Genomic DNA, 23935 nt, shown 5'->3' with positions numbered 1-23935 from the left:
ACACACCGGGGTCACACAATGACTGTCACACTCAAAGCGTGATGCTTGGCAGCTTTGTAGTATATACTGTATGTATGTGACAAACAAACCTCATGTATCCTTGACTGTCAGGCTAATGTAGTCGTTAAGATGTTTTGCAAGTTTGCTTACATTATAGCCATTACTGCTGAGGAGGTTGTGGACCCACCCACTCAGAAGTGCGCAGACTTTGGTGGGTGGGGGGTCGGGGGTGTAATGCCCCCAATTTAATCCTGCCTGGCGCCGACTCTAGTCTCCCACGCGCCTCGTACTCCAGCAGTGCCAGATAAGCCACTTTTATCTCTACTTTAAGTAAAATGTAATCAAAGTAACAATACTTTTACTTGAGAAGATTTTTTTTGTACTCTTTCCACCCCTGACTAAAAGAAGCTAAACTGAAGTTATTGTGTTTGGTACTTTTTTCCTTTCATCTTGCAGCCACGGCAACTGTTCACGTTTGTTGGTGATAGTTTTTACTTATTTGAAATTGTAAGACTAAGGCTTTCATCTTTTTTAGGCTTTCATCTTTTTTCAGGCTTTCATCTTTTTTCATCTTAAAAGCAGGAGTTGCTCTGTACTAAACTAGCAGTTGCATATAGTCGTGTCTCAGCCATCTGTGTGTGTTTTTCTCTCAGATACATTGAGGCAGAGTTTACTGGTCTTTTTGTTGGGTTTTTTACCTTGTGTTCGGATAAAAAAAGAAGTCCCTCTTTCACGGATTGACCGACAGAGCCGAGTTGTCTTTGAAAGACAACACGATCTAAGGAACATGGCGGACAGTGTACACCACTACAACGAACATGATGACACAACTGCACCCCAGCATTTTTTAAACCGCAGAGGCCGATGCTTCCACAAAGGACTGTCGTCACGCAGAGACCGGCAGTGGAGGAACCACCTCGCTAGATTTGGAGGACCTGGACCGTGGTCCAGCCTTTATGACATTGATGGAGATGTGACCATGACCGACAACTTTCAGGACAGCAGTTCTCAGCACAGATACAATCCTTATGGAAGAGTATTTCGGAGAGGAGACGGCCGTATCGACAGAGGTCGGCAGCGAGGCAAAGGTGGAGGTGTTGGCAGAAAAAGGCGCTCTGTTCTGAAGCCTGAACAATTGGAGCATCTAAAGCAATGTATGGCGAAACGTTTTGATGGCTCTCACCAAGCTTTGGATCTAAACAACATTTATACAGACCCAGACTTGGTGTCCCAAAAAATCAAAGTAATTTTAAACAGAAAAACAAGCATGGAGGCCATCATAAAGATCATAGAAGAAAACATTCCTGAGTTGGCATGCTTGAACCTCAGTAACAACCGCATCCAAAGACTGGATGAACTCAGCAAGCTTGTAACCAAAGTGCCTCATCTGAAGACCCTGAACCTTTCACACAACAAACTGAAAAGCGAACATGAGCTGGACAAGTTGAAGGGGCTGAAACTGGAAGAACTGTGGCTGGTCAGAAACCCTTTTTGTGCCCTTTTCAAGGACCAGTCTTCATTCATCAGTGCTGTGCGCCAGAGGTTTCCCCGACTTCTGAAGTTGAATGGAAATGACCTCCCCCCACCCATTGGCTTTGATGTAGAAACCCCCACCACTATCCCGTCTTGCAAGGGCAGCTGCTTTGGCTCTGATTTTATCACAGTTCCAGCAAGGAACTGTGGTTTGTGCATCGTCAATGACCAACTCTTCAATAGAATGTCTACAACAGAGCAGATCCGCAGCGTTTTTGTGGCGCCTGCCCCGACCCCTTCCTCCAGCCCAGTGCCCACCCTCACTACCCCCCAGCAGGAGATGCTCACTGCCTTCTCCCTGATGTGTCTGCAGGACAACTAGTGGGACTCCAACAGAGCAGCACAGATCTTCACTCAATTAAAGACGGAGGGAAAGATCCCAGACGTGGCTTTTCTAAAATAAAAAGTTTAAGAAAAAAAAAGTCTTTTCAATTTTGTGTTGAATAAAATCAAAGTTGACTCATGTTAATCGTTTTATATATAGTAAAACCACAGTTATTGAAAAAAAGGATTAATCAATAAATACTAATAATTATGATTATTATTATTGATAATAAAATAATAATATAAAATAATAATAATAATAATAATAATAATAATTATTATTATTATTATTATTATTATTATTATTATTATTTTTGTTATTGTTATTTATTATTAATTATTATATTATTATTATTATTATTATTATTGAGGGAGAACCTTAGAAGTGGTAAACGCATGCTAACATATTGGAGTAGGTTACATGGAAGTGATAGTTTTAATCTTGCCAAAAGTGTAATAGAAGATTTTTGGGAATATCATTATTTTAAAGGCAATGAATTTGGTTGGGAAATATAAGAAAAAGTAAAAGAATATAAGATTGAAAATGTACTTATTAACTCTCCTACTCCTATTAGTAATATCCCCATTTGGATGTTTACATACATTGAGATTTTAATTTAATTTAACTAAAAAGAGAATGGGGAAAGGTATATTTGGTAGGTCAGTATATAAAAAGGAAATATTACAATTGTATAGATATTTAAACAGATGGAGCCAAAGATGAAGAGGATAGGATAGGTATATGTATATCATCAGTAAATGGTGTGCCACAGGGTTCAATTTTAGGGCCAAAACTGTTCATTTTATACATAAACGACATTTTCAAAGTCTCAAATAGCCTCAAACTAACGTTGTTCACAGAAGACACAACCATCCTATGCTCAGGTAAAGACATTAAAATCTTAATAGATTCAACAAATGAAGAATTATCAAAAATCCAGACATGGTTAGATGTAAAAACTTGCCCTAAACGTCAGCAAAACAACAATTCATCAATTTCGGAAAGAAAACAATAATAGGAGAAATAAGACTGTAACTAAACATGGAAATAATAGAACAAGTAAAAGAATATAGGGTACTAGGAGTGTGGATGGACGACAAGCTGACCTGGAAAAAACATATACAAATAGTTAAAAACAAGGTTGCCAAAAGCAGTTACATCCTCAGAATCAGAATCATAAATGTTTTAATGGCCATGTACAGTTTTAAGGACAGTACAAGGAATTTGTCTTGGTAGTTGGTGGACAAAACAAAAAACCAAAAACAAAAAAAAACAAAGAACAACCCAGCAACAAAAATAATAATAATGATAAATATAAAGGATGATGGATAAATAAAGGATAGATAGAGAATAAAGGATAAATAGGATAAATATAAATATATATATATATATATATATATACAGTGCAGCAGATAATATCATCATAGAGGTGGTGATCGGGTGGGGGGGGTTCAGTGGGTGACTTGGGGTGTGTTCAAGTGGATGGTGGCAGAGGGAAAGAAGCTGTTTTTATGTCTGGAGGTTCTGGTCCTGATGGACCGACACCTTCTTCCAGGGAGAGATTTAAACAGTTTATGAACGGGATGGGAGGGGTCGGCCACAATCTTTCCTGCACGCCTCAAAATCCTGGAGGCGTACAGGTCCTGGAGGGAGGGCAGATTGCAGCCGATGACCTTCTCTGCAGAGTGGATGATACGCTGCAGTCTGGGCCTTGACCTTGGCCGTAGCTGCAGCGTACCAGATGTGATGAGGAGCAGAGGATGGACTGGATGATGGAGCTGTAGAAGTTCACCATCATCTTTGTTGGCAGACTGAACTTCTTCAGCTGCCGCAGGAAGTACATCCTCTGTTGAGCTTTTTTGATAAGGGGGCTGATGTTCAGCTCCCACTTGAGGTCTGAGTGATGATGGAAGCTATGGAAGCTTCAACAAATCCTACATACCAAATCACTAAAAACATCTATTTTCACTCATAGCATCGCATTAAATTACTGCTCCAAAATATGGGAAATAACTACAAAACGCATCTGAAACATTATTTAAACTACAAAAAAAGGCTATAAGAATTTTACATAAGCACCACACAACACACACACAAACAAATTATTGAGAAGGCAAAAATACCTAAAACTGCAAGAAATAATACCTACAACACACAAATACACGCATTTAGGGCATCATTTAAAAAACTACACATCAAATACAAAAATGTTCACATACAATCAAAATTCCTACAACTTCAGACATAATAACGTGTTTCGACTAGACAGGGTCAAATCGAACGTTGGGAAACATAGTACAGTGTATAGAGCCATGAACCTCTGGAATAGCCTTGATGCAGAGACACAACAATCCGAAAATCTGACAAGGTTAAAGGAGAAAACACGGAGGATATTCCTACACGCATACAAGTCCCAAGTCAACTCTTCATCGAACAACACAGCGCTGACACGGAACTCATCAACTGGTCATTGAGAAGAACTTTTCGTTTGGAGAGTTGGAGGAACGTAAACAACGACTGGAAAAGAAAGCTCAAGGAGATAAGGAGAAAAAGGACAGTGAGGAGGAGTAACAACAGGAACAATGACTGCAGACGAGAACTCATCACATAAAAATGAAAAAAAAAAACATAAATGAAAAGATGAAATTATGGTATGAAGAAGATAAGAATCTTTGACCAGGGAAGAAACGAGGTTTGATGTAAAATTATCTGTGTTCAAATCAGGGGACGGATCTAGATAAGCAAAATGCGTTTTTCCGTCGCCCTTTCCGGCATGCAAAAAGACAAAAAAAAAAAAAAAATGTCAAAGTGAATTGCTGTGATTGCAACCATGTCGGAAATGAACTGAATAAATAAAATAAATAAAATAAATATAAAAATTGGGAAATCTGATCAGTTGTCAGTTTATACTGCAGAAATAATGGCTATTATTATAGGTCTACAATGGGTAGAGGAAGTAAAACCAGATAGAGTAGTATGTTGTATTGATTTCTTAGCAGCTTTCTATAGCAGAGCTGCCATTCCTCACGCTTTGAGAGTGACATTCAGCAAATTTGACGCATTTTCACACCACACCCCACACTTGACATTTCTCACGCTTATATTTCCCCATTCAATCCTCCATTTTTTTCTGAAAAAACTTTGGTCCTCGTGGCTTGCCGTAGCTCAAGTAACTCCGATTGACTGACCGAGATAACCCATCCCAGACCAATCCATGTCTCCTTGAGCCTAAAACTAACCAACCACGGCAGGCATCACACAATTATTAAAAAAAAATCAGAAGCAACGTAAGAGTAATAGAGTATTGATTGGGGAAATAAGCATGTGAAATGTCAAGTGTGGCGTGAGAATGCGTCAAATTACGTGACTGTCACTCTCAAAGCGTCAGGCTTGGCAGCTGTTCCATTTATATATGTATGTAAAATATTGTACCAGACTAAAACCAGTTGAGTATGTCACAATGCATCTCTCCATTTTTTCCGAAAAAAACACTGAAAGTCATAAAATGACAAGGCACATGGACAGTCCCAAAACAGGTTTGGGATTTAAAGTAAGGCCCTCTCACCACACTGACTCTAATTTTGCCTAAGGAGAATTCCCACCCAAGCCAAAACTTGGTGAGTTCTCCAAGGACAGAGGGAGAGGCTGTACATTTTAAGGACCTTACCAGCTAATATCAAATACTGAAGTCTCTATTAATTGCAGAAGAAAGCCAACACTCCTGTCTAGTACCTGGGGGGCAGTCCTCGTCACTATCGCTGCTCCCTCCTGGCCACGCAACATGATAAATGTTTGCCTAACAAATGGGAAAATCATTTCAAAACACTTAACATTTCTGTCTCCATTATGGTACCGACAGGCCACAGCAGCCATGATTACCTTAGAAATAACACTTTTATAACCACTGTTTGTGCAGCTGACATCAGTGCAAAACAGCTTTATACAATCTTTAAATACATTACATACAAAAACATGCAATGACACTAACTTTCAAGTTGACCTTTTATCCATAGTATAATTCCTGTGCACAAACGTAAACCGGATACTTGGACCATTTGTTTTAGTCCTGAGTTGATCACGTCTTACAGCCTGTTAGTGAACTTCAGGTTTTATAAATCATCAATACTGTCCCTATAGCAGTGACGTGCCGTGACCACTAGGGTTGGGTAGGCACGTTGCAAATCGAGACCACCAATGACAATTTCATATGTTTCTGCTGTCAAGTGTTAATTCAATTCAAATCAATTTTATTTGTATAAAGCAATTTCCAACAAAGTCATCTCAATGCGCTTAACCAAATAAATAATTCATATTAAGAAAGAAAAAACCCAATAAGATCCACATGAACAAGTATTTAGCCATCTAACAAAATCAACATCATAAACACTATTAAAGAAACATAAATAATTTTTAATATAGCCTCCATACTCTCCCAACAACATATATCTCATGACACGGCAGCGCAGTCGTTGTTTGTGTTGGAAACAGAAACACGGAGAAAAATGACAAAAACAACTCAGAACAGCCTCAGTGAGGAGCATCCACAAAGTCAATCCTTCCTTTTGTTCCATTCACTGTGAAAAGTATGAATCATGTTCTGACCTTACTTTTGCTGAAGGTCTGGTAACTCAGTGTTGGTCTCCCATCTTTTAAAAACTGTCGTTTTTCCTCAAAACAAAGTTTCTCTATTGTCTTTAGCGCTGTCATCATGACTGTAGTGTTATCCCGCCCACTCGCTAGAGAACGTAGCAGCAGCGGTCATGTGATATCAATTCACTCATGTACTGTGAACTTACGTAGAGCATTTAGCATAGCGCTCTACACTGCCTTTGCACGTAAATGGTTGTCATCTTGGGGACCTGACTGCGCATGCGCAAACACGTAAAAACACGTAAAAACACGCAATGGGAACGGAGGCAGTGGCCTCCCTCTGCCTTACAGCGGAGTGAAAAAGAAAAAAAAGACTGTGCAGCTGTTCCAGGAAGTAGCGCTATTTAGTAATTTGGGCAAAAAATGCCCACAAAATGCGGACACTTTCAAAGTTATAGGTACTGTAGGCTATTGGAAATGGAAAAATATATAATTTATAATTATATTATAATTAAAAATAAATAAATAAATCAAATAAATAATATATAGATGCCTAAGGCAGTGAGATTTTTTGAAAAATGCAAAAAAAATCATAATACTGTGTTGTCGCTTAAGATGTTCATTAAAATACATTCAACTGAACTAATTTTAACATTTTTAATTGAGCACGCACAAAGTGCTTCCTTCTCACCTGAGCAGTGGGTGCAGCCTCTGCTCGACAAGGAAAAAGATTTTGAGCTGTGTCAGGCCTTTCTTGAGTAGGTTAAACACTTGTTTGTTTTTAGTCCTTTCTTGATTTGCTTTATCTGGCAAAGTCTTTGTCTAATTACCTGTCAAATATAATTTGACATTAAATTAAAAAAAATTTACGTAGACAAATTACACAAATATGAAACAAATATGAAACATTAATAAAGTCAATTTTCAATTTTCAACTAATCTCACCTCACCTCATTGGTTGTTCACAAGCTGCTAGAACAACCAATGGCGATTTTGCTTTTTTTTTTCTGCACTTGCTCTCAGAGGAGACGGACGCTATTTTTTTCCCTCTCCCAAATTTTCCCTGCTTGCTGCTCTTTTGTCGATAATAACAGGAGCCTCTATCAGCATCCCAATCCTGAATCTAGACATGGAATTGATTATCTGGTCTTTCTTTCGCTTTTTGGTCAAATTTCTCTATTAGAAGGACGGGAAATGGGAGAGTTCACAAGTCCTGAGGATGTGGAAGACATCCATCACCAGATTGGAATGTATATATCGGGTCTTATGCTGATGGATCTGGCATTTTCCTGCAAAAAATTGGATTACGTTGGCAGCACTATTGGAAGCCGCAGTTAACGAAGAAAGGAGCCAAACTCTATGAACTCTCTCAGATGGATTCCACCGTGGAACTTTAGAGGAGGATAGTTTGTCTCACAGGATATGGCCACACTATTGGATTACTTATCGAACTGACCAGGAACAGTAGGGCTGGCAGCCATGTTATGGCTAGCCCGTCTCAAAACACCTTCTCTATTCTCATTCGGCCCCCCCCTGAATGAGCAGCCTGTGGTCTGTTTTCTTCTCTCCAAACTCTCCAAGGACGGAATGTTGATAAGACGCTCTGACCTTTCCCTCACTTTTCATGTACACCTGGTCCCGGCTCTGCCAACGAACTCTCGAGGTCATCTCTATGTGAGAGTCAGCAGCAGAGTCTGAGTAAACAGGCTTATCTCAACGAACACTTTCACTCCCCCTACATCACTACATATCCTATATTGTCACTGTCTCTTCTTGCTCCAACCCTCCTCCCTCCCAGCGGTTGGTCAGTAGGAGGTGCGCCATAAGGGCAGCGCCACACTGTGGCTGACCTGCAAACTACCCATCCTAAAGACCCATCCCCTGTGCTAACGTTCTGTTGTATTGAATTGAATGTTGTGTTTGTGGGTTTCTGTCGCAATGTTGCTGAAGAGTTTTTTTTCATGATCCCAAACTCTGCCCCTCTCTACAAGGGCCTAGTTTGGTTTTTGCCTTTTTTTATCTCTTCTTCCTCCCCATCGTTTGTTATCCCATTTCTCATCTGAATAAGGGGCGCCGCCCTGGTGGCGAACCACAGTTCTCCCGCTCCTGTGCTCCCATGTTTATGATTGTCTTTTCATGTTTTCTTGGACGGGATCAAACTGAAATGTGATTTCGTTGCTCTGTAACATGTGCAATGACAAATAAACTCATCTCATCTCATCTCATCTCAGATGAGGCAGGTCCCAGGAAGAACCCAGGTTGTTTATATCATCCCTCTGCTGCTTCGTCAAAATTTTGTCTCAATCAAGCTTGACAGTAAAGAGAGCAATAATACAAAAACAGCCAAAATCATTTCACTGTGAAAATCTGTATATAAATCTGATACTTACACTTTTGTGTTAAAGAAAATATAAAACATTTTGAGTTAACTATAGTACTCCACTTTGCCACTTAAAGCTTATCAAATGACAAACTCTACTTTTCAAACTGTTACATTGATAAGAGTCCATCTATCTATCCATTTTCTGACCCACTTGTTCCTGTTTTTCAGGGTCACGTGGGTCTGCCGGTGCCTATCTCTGGCTCACACTGGGCGTTAGGCGGGGGTACACCCTGGACAGGGTGCCAGTCTTCATAAGAGTCAATGATGGTAATAGAAAATGCATTTTAAGATATTCTGCCTCATAAAAAGTAGGCGACTCATGTGGAGTTACTTTGTTTTTAGTTTATGAACTGTGTGCCCACCAGCATCAAAAACACTTAATGCACTCGTAAATTCCAGTTTACAAGTGAAAGAATCATCTTCCCCACAGGACGTGAAGGCAGCATCGTGTTGGCACAAACACGCTGCAAAAACTTGTTTCTTGATAAAAATGTTCAAATGAACCTAGTTCAATCTCTGTTACTTGGTACAATTGAGCACTGAAAGCTCATTGACATATAACAGCATAATTATTTACTGTAATCTTACATACAGCTGCATTTTTGGATATCCACAGATGTCACTATAGACTCTTGCGACTGACGTCAAGGCATTTTGACCCAGCGCCATCTTAGAAGATGGCGGCCCTATACGGATACACCTTCGTGGGTGTGTTTACTTGAAAAAAATTTTTTTGACTTATTGAAAGCAGCCCATGTGCTAAACAATTGTCGAAGGTCGTCTTCGTTTGACTTCAATATGTCGGAGGCCACAGCTTATGTTGACACTCTACCAGATGCTGGGGAAGCTGGGTCTGATCGGCGGGAATGACCCCTACAACGTTCCTGTTGACAAATGGAATGAAGATGTCCCTTATTTCCCGGAAGTGACTTATCCTGACATAGACCGTCGTGAGACAGGTTAGTTTTACCCTACTGATGATGTGTTGTTGCAATAGTAATCCTATTGCAACATATGAGAAACAATTGTGAACTACCTCGTCTACCCATCTAGCTCATGCACAATGGACCACATGAAAAGTGTCAAGGGACTGGAAGCTTACATCCAGTTTGTTTGTGGCTGGATTTGTGAAGTAGCTGCTTTTATTCATAATGGAATCCATGTGGTTAAATCCTATGGAATCACAGGAGTGCCAAAATTTAAAGGAAATGCATGTGGAAATATAAAGCAATCCATAATACAAATTTGTAAATAAAAAGAGAATCAATAATAAAAATGTTTAAATATAAAGAGAATAAATAATGAAAAAGTAGTATATTCTTTTTCCATGTAGTTTTTGCTTTTTCCATTTTGTCATTGCTTTTTCTGTTTTGTCTGTGTCTTTTCCATTTACGTTTTGACATTGCTTTTACTTCATGACTCAAGCAGTTGGTAAAAGCAATGTCAAAGTAAAGACGGTCTTTCTGTCCAGGCTGACTAGTTGATACCTGTTCAAGCGATACCTGCTTGCAGTCGCTATGTATTAGCAGGCTCGGGGAGTAACAGATTACAAGTAACAGTGTTGCGTAATCATTATACGAAAAACATTTAACTGTGATCTGTGACAGTATATAAAAAAACGTGTAATCAAATTACAGTTTTTTTTTGTTTGTTTTTTTTAGTTAAAACGGGGGATTATTTTGGGGGAATATATTTTAAAAGCAAGCAGAATATTCATCAGTGCATTCACACAGTGCGCACAGACGCAATTGTTTTTGCAGCATTCAAATTCAGGTTGTTCCGAATGAGACGGAAATTCCAAATTGCCCATATCCCTCTACTAATGCACTCAACCCAGTGTTGCTATGAGTGAGAACAGGTTTGATTTGACCATAACCACTATTTCATTTGAGCTTTAAAAAAGCAGAATGTTGGGCATTTTCTCAGTGTTATCGGTGGACTATTCCACAGGTTTCTGCCTTGGACAGATAGTACAGTTTTGCCAAAGGTAGTACGTCTGTGAGGTATCACCATGTCCCCTCTCGTGGTGGCGCGTGATGACCTTTCAGAATGTTCTTTACATTTAATAGACTCCTTTAAAGGCGGGGGAGCGAGGGAATGCAGGAGTTTGTAAATTAGACCTGCTCTTTTAAGTTTAATCATGTTGTTAATATCTAGTAGTCTGTGATTTTTCAGAACGTCACAGTAATGGTGGGGTAAGGGTTTTTTATCAAACATTTTTAGAGCTCGTTTGTAGAGGTTTTCAATGGTTGTAACTGTTGTGGGGCATGCAAGTGACCACCTAGTTAGGCAGTTATCAATATGAGAAATTATCATGGAATAAAAATATGTTTTTGCTGCATTCAAATTCAGGTTGTTCCGAATATGATGGCAATTTCAATTATTATATTGAAGCACAGGAGCAACTATTTTTCTGGGACTTTTGAACGACAGTGTTGGATCAAGGATAACCCCTAGATACTAGAATTCCTGGACAACCTCCATTTCCACGTGTCATGTTGAACATGTTGAGTATCTTTGATGAGAAGATTAGCAAATAAGCTTTTATTTACTGTATTTTCCGGACTTTATGGCGCACTTAAAATCCTTTAATTTTCTCAAAAATGGACAGTGCGCCTTATAATCAGGTGCGCCTTATGTATGAAATTAATATGTCAAAATGTTTTTGTAAAACTACAGTAAACTATGAAGCTGCACTGCTTGATGGATTTTTGGCGCTTTAGGGCTAACGTAGTCAGGCGCCTCGCGGAGTGATATGTACCTGTACTGTGCTTCAACATACTGAACTGAAAAAGTGAGAGTAATGTTCTGTATTTTATGTGTTAAACCTGAACAATGTTGAGAGTTATTGTTAATGAGTTGAATAAAGTTTGAGTTATCTGACTATTTTGTTTTGCTTAATGTGTATTAATAATAATAATAATAATAATAATAATAATAATAAAAATAATAATAAAAATAATAATAATAATAATAATAACAAACCAGTGCGCCTTATAGTCCAAAAAATACGGTATTTATATTATTATTATTGTCCTGCTGTATCTCATTCATTCTGTGAAAATTGAAGTCAAACACCCTTATTTTATGTAATATATGTACACACCATAGGCACAGAAATACTCTCAAACTGTTCAAAACAGTATAATCTCCATAAAATATTGAACAGTTTTTTTTTTAAATGTTCAATATATTAAAACCTGAGTAAAAATACATTTGAAACAATAATTTGTAACATCAGTAAAGTCTCTTACCTGCAGCAGCCATTCCTCATCAGAGTTTAAGCTTTTAAAATACACAAATATTGTTTAATTTCTATATACTCCATTCAGTAAGAGAATTTGTCCAACCCAATCACTAGCGCTAAAAGCAGGGGTGGAAAGTAACGAATTACATTTACTCTCGTTACTGTAATTGAGTAGCTTTTTGTGTACTTCTACTTTTTTGAGGACTTTTTAAAGTCTGTAATTTTACTTTTACTCAAGTACATTTTGTTTCAAGTAACAGTACTTTGTTACATTTGAAATAGATTCGTTACAGAGTAACATAAATCCAGCACCCGGACGGGACATTTGTGCTATTGAACGTACCATAAAGCTGTTGTTAGGATCAGCCAATAGAATGTGTATAAGTCTATGGTCTGTTTTGTTGATTCACGTGACGTCACTCACTTTGCTGCATCACAACAAAATGAGAGCACTAAATTCAGACGGAGGGCACAGTATAACTATATAAATGATTAACTTAGGATAACAAATCCACTGTCTTTTTAAAAAATCTATTTGACAATCATGTTTCTTCTCCAACATAATAAACCATAGAGGATAAAATACAATAAACAGGAACTGATTCACTGTGAAAACTATATTTTTATGCATTTTGTAGGTGCGTTATACTTTGACATCCTTTAACTATTATTAGCCAATGAGAACTAATACACGTGACGACACGGCAGGTGTTTTATGAGGTTTGATGAGTTCCCTCCTTTGGCTCTTATAGCTTGATGGAAGCGCCTCTTTACCTCTCTACCTTGTTTAAAGCCAAAATAGTTCCAAATGTGACTTTTGGAGATTGTTTTTCTGAGCAAAATTACTGATGCCACTGACAATCAACGCTACAGCAAACTCCCCGCTCTGGTCCGGTGCTTCATCCATGGTGAGTGTGTTGTCTAGTGTTTGTAACGGTGTGAGCTTCTGGGTAAGACAGAACTTCAGCTTGTTTGTTTGTTTTGAATTGTAATTCAATCGAATCGGAGCTGTCTCAGTTTAGTACGTATTCATGTCTGTGTTCAGCCGACAGAAACACACAAACATCCAATCAGCTAACACACGGGTGGAACCAGCGTGTGGAAACAGCCTATCATATCCTCGTACGTCACCAGTGACAGGCCAACACTTATTATTCAGCAGATGTGTTGTTTGGTTGCCATATTGGTTTGTTTTCAAGTCAGTAGCATGCAGTAAGCGTAGACTGTGCAGTAAGAAGCCAGGAGGACAGTAGAGGCAGCCGCTATGACAAGACGACTGGGATTGGTTATCTCTTTCAGTCAATTAGAATAATAAAAAATAGAGGAAATATAAGCGTTAAAAATGTCAAGTGTGGCGTGTGGTGTGAGAAAGGGTCACATAATGACTGTCACACTCAAAGCGTGATGCTTGGCAGCTTTGTAGTATATACTGTATGGATGTGACAAACAAACCTCATGTATCCTTGACTGTCAGGCTAATGTAGTTGTTAAGATGTTTTGCAAGTTTGCTTACATTATAGCCATTACTGCTGAGGAGGTTGTGGACCCACCCACTCAGAAGTGCGCAGACTTTGGTGGGTGGGGGGTCGGGGGTGTAATGCCCCCAATTTAATACTGCCTTGCACCGACTCTAGTCTCCCATGCGCCTCGTACTCCAGCAGTGCCAGATAAGCCACTGTGCGTCTTTACGCATTGTGTGCGCATTTCTTTTTTTAACATCTACAGGTGTTGTAGCCAATTGATCAGCAGTTTTGTGCAATGATCATGTGATTTTAATTACAATTATTATTATTAATATAAAATTGTATTTGTAGGCGCATGCACGTCAGTATCAATTTTTCCTCCTTCGGCTCATTCCACCTAGAATGTTTTATGGACTTATATATACTGTATATATAACTTACTGTACGCATTTCTTGCTTTCAGAGTTGATTTAATGGATGTATTGACACAAGCACATACCTCATCCAATTGACATCGTTGACATTTTTTTAATTTATTTTATCCAGTTTAGCCATACAATGTCTTGTTCTCATGGACGTTCTTTTGAAATTGTGTTCTTTAATATTAATTAATAAAAGAACTTAGTTTGAGCTTAATACACGTCTTTTTATTTTTTTATTGAATGGGAGCGTAGAGTCCCCCCCCCCCAAAACAAAATTGAGTAACGTTTACTCTGAGTACATTTTAAGTGAGCTACTTTTTACTTTTACTCGAGAAGATTTTTACACCAGTAATTTTACCTCTACTTTAGGTAAAATGTCATCAAAGTAACAATACTTTTACTTGAGAAGATTTTTTTGTACTCTTTCCACCCCTGACTAAAAGAAGCTACACTGAAGTTATTGTGTTTGGTACTTTTTTCCTTTCATCTTGCAGCCACGGCAACTGTTCACGTTTGTTGATGATAGTTTTTACTTATTTGAAATTGTAAGACAAAGGCTTTCATCTTTTTTCAGGCTTTCATCTTTTTTCATCTTCAAAGCGGGAGTTGCTCTGTACTAAACTAGCAGTTGCATATAGTCGTGTCTCAGCCATCTGTGTGTGTTTTTCTCTCAGATACATTGAGGCAGAGTTTACTGGTCTTTTTGTTGGGTTTTTTACCTTGTGTACGGATAAAAAAAGAAGTCCCTCTTTCACGGATTGACCGACAGAGCCGAGTTGTCTTTGAAAGACAACACGACCTAAGGAACATGGCGGACAGTGTACACCACTACAACGAACATGATGACACAACTGCACCCCAGCATTTTTCAAACCGCAGAGGCCGATGCTTCCACAAAGGACTGTCGTCACGCAGAGACCGGCAGTGGAGGAACCACCTCGCTAGATTTGGAGGACCTGGACCCCGGTCCAGCCTTTACGACATTGATGGAGATGTGACCATGACCGACAGCTTTCAGGACAGCAGTTCTCAGCACAGATACAATCCTTATGGAAGAGTATTTCGGAGAGGAGACGGCCGTATCGACAGAGGTCGGCGGCGAGGCAAAGGTGGAGGTGGTGGCAGAAAAAGGCGCTCTGTTCTGAAGCCTGAACAATTGGAGCATCTAAAGCAATGTATGGCGAAACGTTTTGATGGCTCTCACCAAGCTTTGGATCTAAACAACATTTATACAGACCCAGACTTGGTGTCCCAAAAAATCAAAGTAATTTTAAACAGACAAACAAGCATGGAGGCCATCATAAAGATCATAGAAGAAAACGTTCCTGAGTTGACATGCTTGAACCTCAGTTACAACCGCATCCAAAGACTGGATGAACTCAGCAAGCTTGTAACCAAAGTGCCTCATCTGAAGACCCTGAACCTTTCACACAACAAACTGAAAAGCGAACATGAGCTGGACAAGTTGAAGGGGCTGAAACTGGAAGAGCTGTCGCTGGTCAGAAACCCTTTTTGTGCCCTTTTCAAGGACCAGTCTTCATTCATCAGTGCTGTGCACCAGAGGTTTCCCCGGCTTCTGAAGTTGAATGGAAATGACCTCCCCCCACCCATTGGCTTTGATGTAGAAACCCCCACCACTATCCCGTCTTGCAAGGGCAGCTGCTTTGGCTCTGATTTCATCACAGTTCCAGCAAGGAACTGTGGTTTGTGCATCGTCAATGACCAACTCTTCAATAGAATGGCTACAACAGAGCAGATCCGCAGCACTTTTGTGGCGCCTGCCCCGACCCCTTCCTCCAGCCCAGTGCCCACCCTCACTACCCCCCAGCAGGAGATGCTCACTGCCTTCTCCCTGATGTGTCTGCAGGACAACTAGTGGGACTCCAACAGAGCAGCACAGATCTTCACTCAGTTAAAGACGGAGGGAAAGATCCCAGACGTGGCTTTTCTAAAATAAAAAGTTGAAGAAAAAAAAAAGTCTTTGCAATTTTGTGTTGATTAAAATCAAAGTTGACTCATGTTAATCGTTTTATATATAATAAAACCACAGTTATTGAAAAAAAGGATTAATCAATAAATACTAATATTTATGATTATTATTATTGATGATAATAATAATAATAATAGTAATTATTATTATTATTATTATTATTATTATTATTATTATTATTATTATTATTATTATTATTATCATTAATTGTTATTTATTATTATTATTATTTTTGAGGGAGAACCTTAGAAGTGATAAACGCATGCTAACATATAGGAGTAGGTTCCATGGAAGTGATAGTGTTAATCTTGCCAAAAGTGTAATAGAAGATTGTTGGGAATATCATTATTTTAAAGGCAATGAATTTGGTTGGGAAATATAAGAAAAAGTAAAAGAATATAAGATTGAAAATGTACTTATTAACTCTCCTACTCCTATTAGTAATATCCACACTTGATGTTTCCATACGTTGAGATTTTTATTTAATTTAACTAAAAAGAGAATGGGGAAAGGTATATTTGGTAGGTCAGTATATAAAAAGGAAATATTACAATTATATAGATATTTAAACAGATGAATCCAAAGATGAAGAGGATAGGATAGGTATTTGTATATCATCAGTAATTGCAACCATGTCGGAAATGAACTGAATAAATAAAATAAATATAAAAATTGGGAAATCTGATCAGTTGTCAGTTTATACGGCAGAAATGATGGCTATTATTATAGGTCTACAATGGCTGGAGGAGGTAAAACCAGATAGAGTAGTACGTTGTGTTGATTCCTGAGCAGCTTTCTATAGCAGAGCTGCCATTCCTCACACTTTGAGAGTGACAGTCAGCAAATTTGACGCATTTTTACGCCACACTTGACATTTCTCACGCTTATATTTCCCCATTCAATACTCTATTTTTTTATGAAAAAACTTTGGTCCTCGTGGCTTGCCATAGCTCGAGTAACTCTGATTGACTGACCAAGATAACCAATCCAAGACCAATCCATGTTTCCTTGTGCCTAAATCTAACCAACCACGGCAGGCATCACACAATTATTAAAAAAAAAATCAGAAGCAACGTAAGAGTAATAGAGTATTGATTGGGGAAATAATCGTGTGAAATGTCAAGTGTGGTGTGAGAATGCGTCAAATTATGTGACTGTCACTCGCAAAGTGTCAGGCTTGGCAGCTGTTACATTTATATATGTATGTAATATATTGTACCAGACTAAAACCAGTCGAGAATGTCACAATGCATCTCTCCATTTATTCTGAAAAAAAACCGCTGAAAGTCATAAAATGACAAGGCACATGGACAGTCCCAAAACAGGTTTGGGATTTAAAGTAAGGCCCTCTCACCACACTGACTCTAATTTTGTCTGAGGAGAATTCCCACCCAAGCCAAAACTTGGTGAGTTCTCCAAGGACAGAGGGAGAGGCTGAAGAAAAAAAAAAGAAATTGATGGAATATGATTTAAATGTGTACATTTTAAGGACCTTACCAGCTAATATCAAATACTTACCATCAAGGTCAGTATATAAATAGTAAATATTACAATTATATAGATATTTATACAGATGGATCCAAAGATGAAGAGGATAGGATAGGTATAGGTTTATCATGTATACCATCAGTAAATAATAAAATTAGGAAAAATGGCAAAAAGGCTGCCCACTGCTCCTCAGGGATGGGTTAAATGCAGAGGACAAATTCCATTAATGTAATAACATTGTAAGGACCGCATAGGTCCCTACGTGTGTGTCACCCAGCAGGGATGAGCCAACCCTTTTTTAAATGTCATTTATTGTGCAGAACCTGGTCACAGTGGATATAAAATCATTTAATTTTGGTCATTTTCTTTCGTAGTACTGTTTTATTAATGGAGCTGTAATTGTGAATGGGAGCTGTCACGCCTATATGAGGTGATCAGGTCGCGGGCGCCAGGCGCTTAGTGTTGTGACGTCACCCGCCAACGACACACTGCTCAGAGCTGCAATACCGTGGAGCATACCTCTTTGTGGATTGTACCGTTGGGTTTCCTCGATCATCCATTGACGGGTAGGACAAGACTTCGCGGAGCTGCTGGGATCATCTGGTTCGACTTCGGATGCACGGGAGGGCAGCTGCTTGGTGTTTGACCGAGCCTGCGGTGGGAGCAAGGCATCGGGGTTTTGGACGTCAGCGTGCATGGACTTTTGATGGACTGATAAACTCTAGTTTTCTCGCGCCATAGGGCGTAGTTTTGTGTTTGGTTTTTGGTTGTACATGGGTTTACGCTCGAGCGTTGGGGTGGGATGTGCTTTGAACTGCCCGAAATACAAGGCTAATACCTATAAGCCAAAGCTATTTTATGTGTTAATGTGTGTGTCGGCTTTCATCCCTGCTGGTAGACCGATCCGTCCGTGACCTGAAAGTGTGTTGTAGCTTTATTGCCTTGGAAAAGACAGGTGAATCGTTACAGAGTGGTGGCCCGTAAGGGGACCGCGGATCAGGTTCTCATTCATTTCAGCGCTTTTATTCGTACTTTGCTATAAACGGACTGACGTTCGTAGCGCATAAATATGGCGTAACTCCCTACAGAACAAGTCCACGGCATTGCATTTAGCGGATAGAGTTGCTGGGGTTAGTGTCCAGGCCGGTTGTTTTACGCACGCATGCGCATAGGGTTTCGGTTCACGTACGCCCGCGCACAATTATAAGCCCGAACCGCTGCAAAACTCACTCACTCTCTTAAAAAAAAAAAAAAAAAAAAAAAAAAACTAATAAACTAATAAAAATAATAAGAATAAAAAAGGGAAAAAAAAAATTAAAATTACAACAATGAAATAAATTGGGAACCAAACTCAAAACCCATTCTTATAAGCAAACCTAGCCTCTACACGTTCCCTATTCACATCTACAGTCTCCTGGCGCATTTGGATTGAATAATGGAAGATCTGCCACCAGAAAGGGGGTTGGTGGACCCCGAAGAGACTGAAGGGGAAAGGGTAGTAGACGCCAACACCGACCCGTACCGCCATATCACCGTTAGGCAAGCCAAAGACGGGGTACCAGAGCTCATTAGCCAACTCGAAACTATGTATTTAAATGAGTCCAATGAACAAGAGCAAAATACAGTCACAGCTGAGGAAGAGAATGATGAAGGCTCAGAGGCCACAGAGGCTGTAAGGGAGCAGCTCCAGGCCCTACAGCAGACGGTGGACAATCTGGAGGTCCGGCTTAAAGAGGCGGTGGACAGTACCCTCAGCAGAGAAGATGGCCTGAGAGCGGGTATGGAGAGGTTAGGGAGTGAGTTAAAAGAGTACGTGGACGCTAAGATGCAACATTTTGACGAAGTGGTCACAGCCTGCCTACGGCGCAGGGATGAAAAGTGGAGCGAAGAGCTGAAACAAACCCTCGCCAAAAGTCGGTTGACGTGGAAACCCGCCAGTTACTCCACACCTGTCGCCCCTACGTCCTTCAGACGCCAGACACCTAGTGACGCTACTTTCTCCATACCCCCAACAACTCCTGCTTTACCGCCCATCCGGATGGAATTTCCCCAGTTTGGTGAATCCAGGAGCTCTGCGGATATCATGGACTTTATCGAGCAGTGTGAAAACTTCTTGGCCCTTCGGCCTTTGTGTGATGCGGAGCTGATGGGTACTCTCAATGCTGTTTTAAAGGGTCCGGCACGGAGTTGGTGGGTAGCTGCTCGCAACACCATAAACAGTTGGAAACAATTCAAGAAGTCCTTTCTCGAAGCTTTCCTGCCCTCGGACTATCAGTCAGAAATCGAGGAACAGCTCCGAGCAAACGTCCAGGCCCCAAACCAATGTCTGAGAGACTTTGCATATGATCATCGGGCCCTCTGCTTGAAGTGGAGACCAGACATGTTGGAGGGAGATATTGTGAATCGTATCCTCAGTGCATGCAATCCAAGGCTGGCTAGCGGGTTACGAGGAACAGTGACCACGGTGGAGCAGCTGGTCAAGGTGGGCTCGCTCATTGAAAAGGACTGGAGTAACACTAGAGACTACTGGAGCCGCGTTCAACAGACCCACCCCCCTAAAAAAGCGGGGAAAAAATCGGACCATGGTCCAGGTCGGAATGCTGGGGCGGACCTTGCCACGGCTGTGGGCGAGCAGTCCCTATTGGTAGTGCCAATCAGTATTCGTGGGTCCAAGGGCGACGCAGTCCTAGATTCAGGATGTACCTACTCCCTGATGAGCCACACCTTATGGAAGGCTGTGAGAAAGGAAGGCGAGATCCTAGCCCCGAGTGAAATCCCAAGGTTCGTTATGGCTGATGGACAGGAGAACAAACCTAGTGGAAAGGCTACCCTGCTCCTCACCCTGAATGAGTTCCACGGTACGCTCACAGTCCATGTTCTAGCTGATGGCCACCTGTGTATGCCTTTGCTGCTCGGTCTCGACTTCATGACCATGTCTCAGATCACCCTGAGACCACACCTCAGGAGGTACACCATGCCAGGAGGGAGGGAATACACATTTCTCCCGAAGTCAAGATTGAATCTTCAGTGGGATCACCAAGCCCCTTCGGTGCACTTCTATGTGGCTGTGACAACTCCCAAGGGCGACCAATCTGTCATCCCCCTCCTAGATTCCCAGCCCGAGGCGGTGCGGCCGCTGCTGCAGAAGTGGCCAACTGTTTGGACTGTGACCACTGGGACCACCGAGGTGATAAAGCACAAAATAGTATCAGCAGATGAGATGCCAGTGCGACGGAGGGCTTATAGGGTGTCCCCAGAGAAACGAAATGTCATTGAGGAGCAGATTCAGAAGATGCTTGAGAACAATGTAATCGAACCATCTACCTCCCCCTGGGCTTCTCCTGTGGTCATCACACCGAGGAAGGATGGTACCCCACGGTTCTGTGTGGACTATAGAGCCCTAAATGCCAAGACACAGCATGATGCCTATCCTATGCCCCTAATACACGAGATCTTAGAATCCCTGCAAGGCGCCCAGCATTTCAGCTCTTTGGATCTCCAGAGCGGATACTGGCAGGTGGCTATGGATGAAGAGAGTAAACTAAAGACTGCAATGACCACTCACCTTGGCCTGTTCCAGTTCAAGGTCATGCCATTCGGTCTACGCAATGCTGGGGCCACGTTCCAGCGTCTGATGGAGATCGTTTTGGGTGACCTCAGGGGAAAGATCTGTTTTGTATACATCGACGACATAATTGTGTTCTCAAAGACCCAAGAACAACACCTGCACGATCTCGAAGCTGTGTTCGCCAAGCTTCACCACGCAAACCTGACGCTGAATGTAAAAAAGTGTCACCTGCTCCAAAGCCAGCTCACTTTCCTGGGACATCTGGTGTCGGGCAAAGGAGTAGAGGTCGATCCAGCGAAGGTCTCAGCCATTACAGACTATCCCCCTCCAACCGACCTGAAAAGCCTCCAGAGGTTCCTTGGGATGGTCGGCTGGTATCACAAGTTTATCCCCAGGCTGGCAGACATCGCCGCTCCCCTGAACCATCTAAAAAAGAAAGACATACCTTGGGAGTGGTCCTCGGCCTGCCATGCTGCCTTCAACCATCTCAAATTCCTATTGCAATCACCTCCAGTCCTCGCACAGCCACGACTTCACCACAGTTTCCAGGTTCACTGCGACGCAAGCGATGAGGGGCTGGGAGCTGTGCTAATGCAAAGTATTGATGGGGAGGAGCGACCCATAGCTTATGCCTCAAGAGCTCTCCAAGGTGCTGAAGTGCGCTATTCCACAGCTGAAAAGGAATGCCTAGCTGTGGTGTGGGCTGTAGAGAAGTGGAAACATTTCCTCGAAGGGACCATTTTTGATGTGTACACCGACCACAGCGCCCTGGCCTGGGCGTTCAACTGCCCTAAAACATCGTCGCGATTGACACGATGGACCCTGCGCCTCCAGGCATTTTCCTTTCGGGTGCACTACAAAAAGGGTTGCTGTAATATCGTACCTGACGCCTTGTCACGTGCACCCCAAGGTTCTGAAGGGCAAGTCCTCTTAGCCGTTCCCAAGACCTACTGGGCTGACCTACCAAGATCACTCCAAGAAATAGCTGATGCTCAAAAGTTGGACCCCACCTGTCAAGAGCTCGGTCCCTCTACAGACCAACCCAGTCCGGGCCGTATTCATTGCCAACTCCAGCAGGGTGTGTGGTATAGGGGGGTACCATCCAAACATGGGGGTTACAACTACCAGCTAGTAGTGCCTGCGGCGCTGGTGCCCCAATTCCTGGCGTATTTCCATGACAGTCCCTTCGGAGGACATCTTGGTAGGATGAAAACGCTGTTGAAGGTTGAAGGTTCTTCAGGATGTACCTACTCCCTGATGAGCCACACCTTATGGAAGGCTGTGAGAAAGGAAGGCGAGATCCTAGCCCCGAGTGAAATCCCAAGGTTCGTTATGGCTGATGGACAGGAGAACAAACCTAGTGGAAAGGCTACCCTGCTCCTCACCCTGAATGAGTTCCACGGTACGCTCACAGTCCATGTTCTAGCTGATGGCCACCTGTGTATGCCTTTGCTGCTCGGTCTCGACTTCATGACCATGTCTCAGATCACCCTGAGACCACACCTCAGGAGGTACACCATGCCAGGAGGGAGGGAATACACATTTCTCCCGAAGTCAAGATTGAATCTTCAGTGGGATCACCAAGCCCCTTCGGTGCACTTCTATGTGGCTGTGACAACTCCCAAGGGCGACCAATCTGTCATCCCCCTCCTAGATTCCCAGCCCGAGGCGGTGCGGCCGCTGCTGCAGAAGTGGCCAACTGTTTGGACTGTGACCACTGGGACCACCGAGGTGATAAAGCACAAAATAGTATCAGCAGATGAGATGCCAGTGCGACGGAGGGCTTATAGGGTGTCCCCAGAGAAACGAAATGTCATTGAGGAGCAGATTCAGAAGATGCTTGAGAACAATGTAATCGAACCATCTACCTCCCCCTGGGCTTCTCCTGTGGTCATCACACCGAGGAAGGATGGTACCCCACGGTTCTGTGTGGACTATAGAGCCCTAAATGCCAAGACACAGCATGATGCCTATCCTATGCCCCTAATACACGAGATCTTAGAATCCCTGCAAGGCGCCCAGCATTTCAGCTCTTTGGATCTCCAGAGCGGATACTGGCAGGTGGCTATGGATGAAGAGAGTAAACTAAAGACTGCAATGACCACTCACCTTGGCCTGTTCCAGTTCAAGGTCATGCCATTCGGTCTACGCAATGCTGGGGCCACGTTCCAGCGTCTGATGGAGATCGTTTTGGGTGACCTCAGGGGAAAGATCTGTTTTGTATACATCGACGACATAATTGTGTTCTCAAAGACCCAAGAACAACACCTGCACGATCTCGAAGCTGTGTTCGCCAAGCTTCACCACGCAAACCTGACGCTGAATGTAAAAAAGTGTCACCTGCTCCAAAGCCAGCTCACTTTCCTGGGACATCTGGTGTCGGGCAAAGGAGTAGAGGTCGATCCAGCGAAGGTCTCAGCCATTACAGACTATCCCCCTCCAACCGACCTGAAAAGCCTCCAGAGGTTCCTTGGGATGGTCGGCTGGTATCACAAGTTATCCCCAGGCTGGCAGACATCGCCGCTCCCCTGAACCATCTAAAAAAGAAAGACATACCTTGGGAGTGGTCCTCGGCCTGCCATGCTGCCTTCAACCATCTCAAATTCCTATTGCAATCACCTCCAGTCCTCGCACAGCCACGACTTCACCACAGTTTCCAGGTTCACTGCGACGCAAGCGATGAGGGGCTGGGAGCTGTGCTAATGCAAAGTATTGATGGGGAGGAGCGACCCATAGCTTATGCCTCAAGAGCTCTCCAAGGTGCTGAAGTGCGCTATTCCACAGCTGAAAAGGAATGCCTAGCTGTGGTGTGGGCTGTAGAGAAGTGGAAACATTTCCTCGAAGGGACCATTTTTGATGTGTACACCGACCACAGCGCCCTGGCCTGGGCGTTCAACTGCCCTAAAACATCGTCGCGATTGACACG

At 42.0% G+C, this 23935-nt stretch overlaps 2 protein-coding genes across 2 annotated transcripts; both read left to right on the top strand.

Moving 5' to 3' along the window:
* Positions 1-1114: 1114 nt before the first annotated feature.
* LOC114473699 (nuclear RNA export factor 1-like) lies at positions 1115-1855 on the top strand. Its single transcript, XM_028463467.1, has one exon. The coding sequence runs from the start codon at positions 1157-1159 to the stop codon at positions 1853-1855; it is 699 nt and encodes a 232-aa protein (XP_028319268.1). The 5' UTR covers positions 1115-1156.
* Positions 1856-14604: 12749 nt separating this feature from the next.
* LOC114473698 (nuclear RNA export factor 1-like) lies at positions 14605-15839 on the top strand. Its single transcript, XM_028463466.1, has one exon. It carries the CDS (start codon positions 14772-14774, stop codon positions 15837-15839), a length of 1068 nt encoding a protein of 355 aa, XP_028319267.1. The 5' UTR covers positions 14605-14771.
* Positions 15840-23935: the final 8096 nt, after the last annotated feature.

Source organism: Gouania willdenowi, chromosome 12 (assembly GCF_900634775.1).
Source record: "Gouania willdenowi chromosome 12, fGouWil2.1, whole genome shotgun sequence".
Classification (NCBI taxonomy): domain Eukaryota; kingdom Metazoa; phylum Chordata; class Actinopteri; order Blenniiformes; family Gobiesocidae; genus Gouania; species Gouania willdenowi.
The sequence above is the reverse complement of the archived record's forward strand: the minus strand, read 5'-3'. Positions and strand labels throughout refer to the sequence as shown.

Bases quoted from the DNA above. Each gene is read 5' to 3' on its own strand.
- LOC114473699 (XM_028463467.1), top strand. From the start codon at position 1,157: ATGGCGAAACGTTTTGATGGCTCTCACCAAGCTTTGGATCTAAACAAC.
- LOC114473698 (XM_028463466.1), top strand. From the start codon at position 14,772: ATGGCGGACAGTGTACACCACTACAACGAACATGATGACACAACTGCA.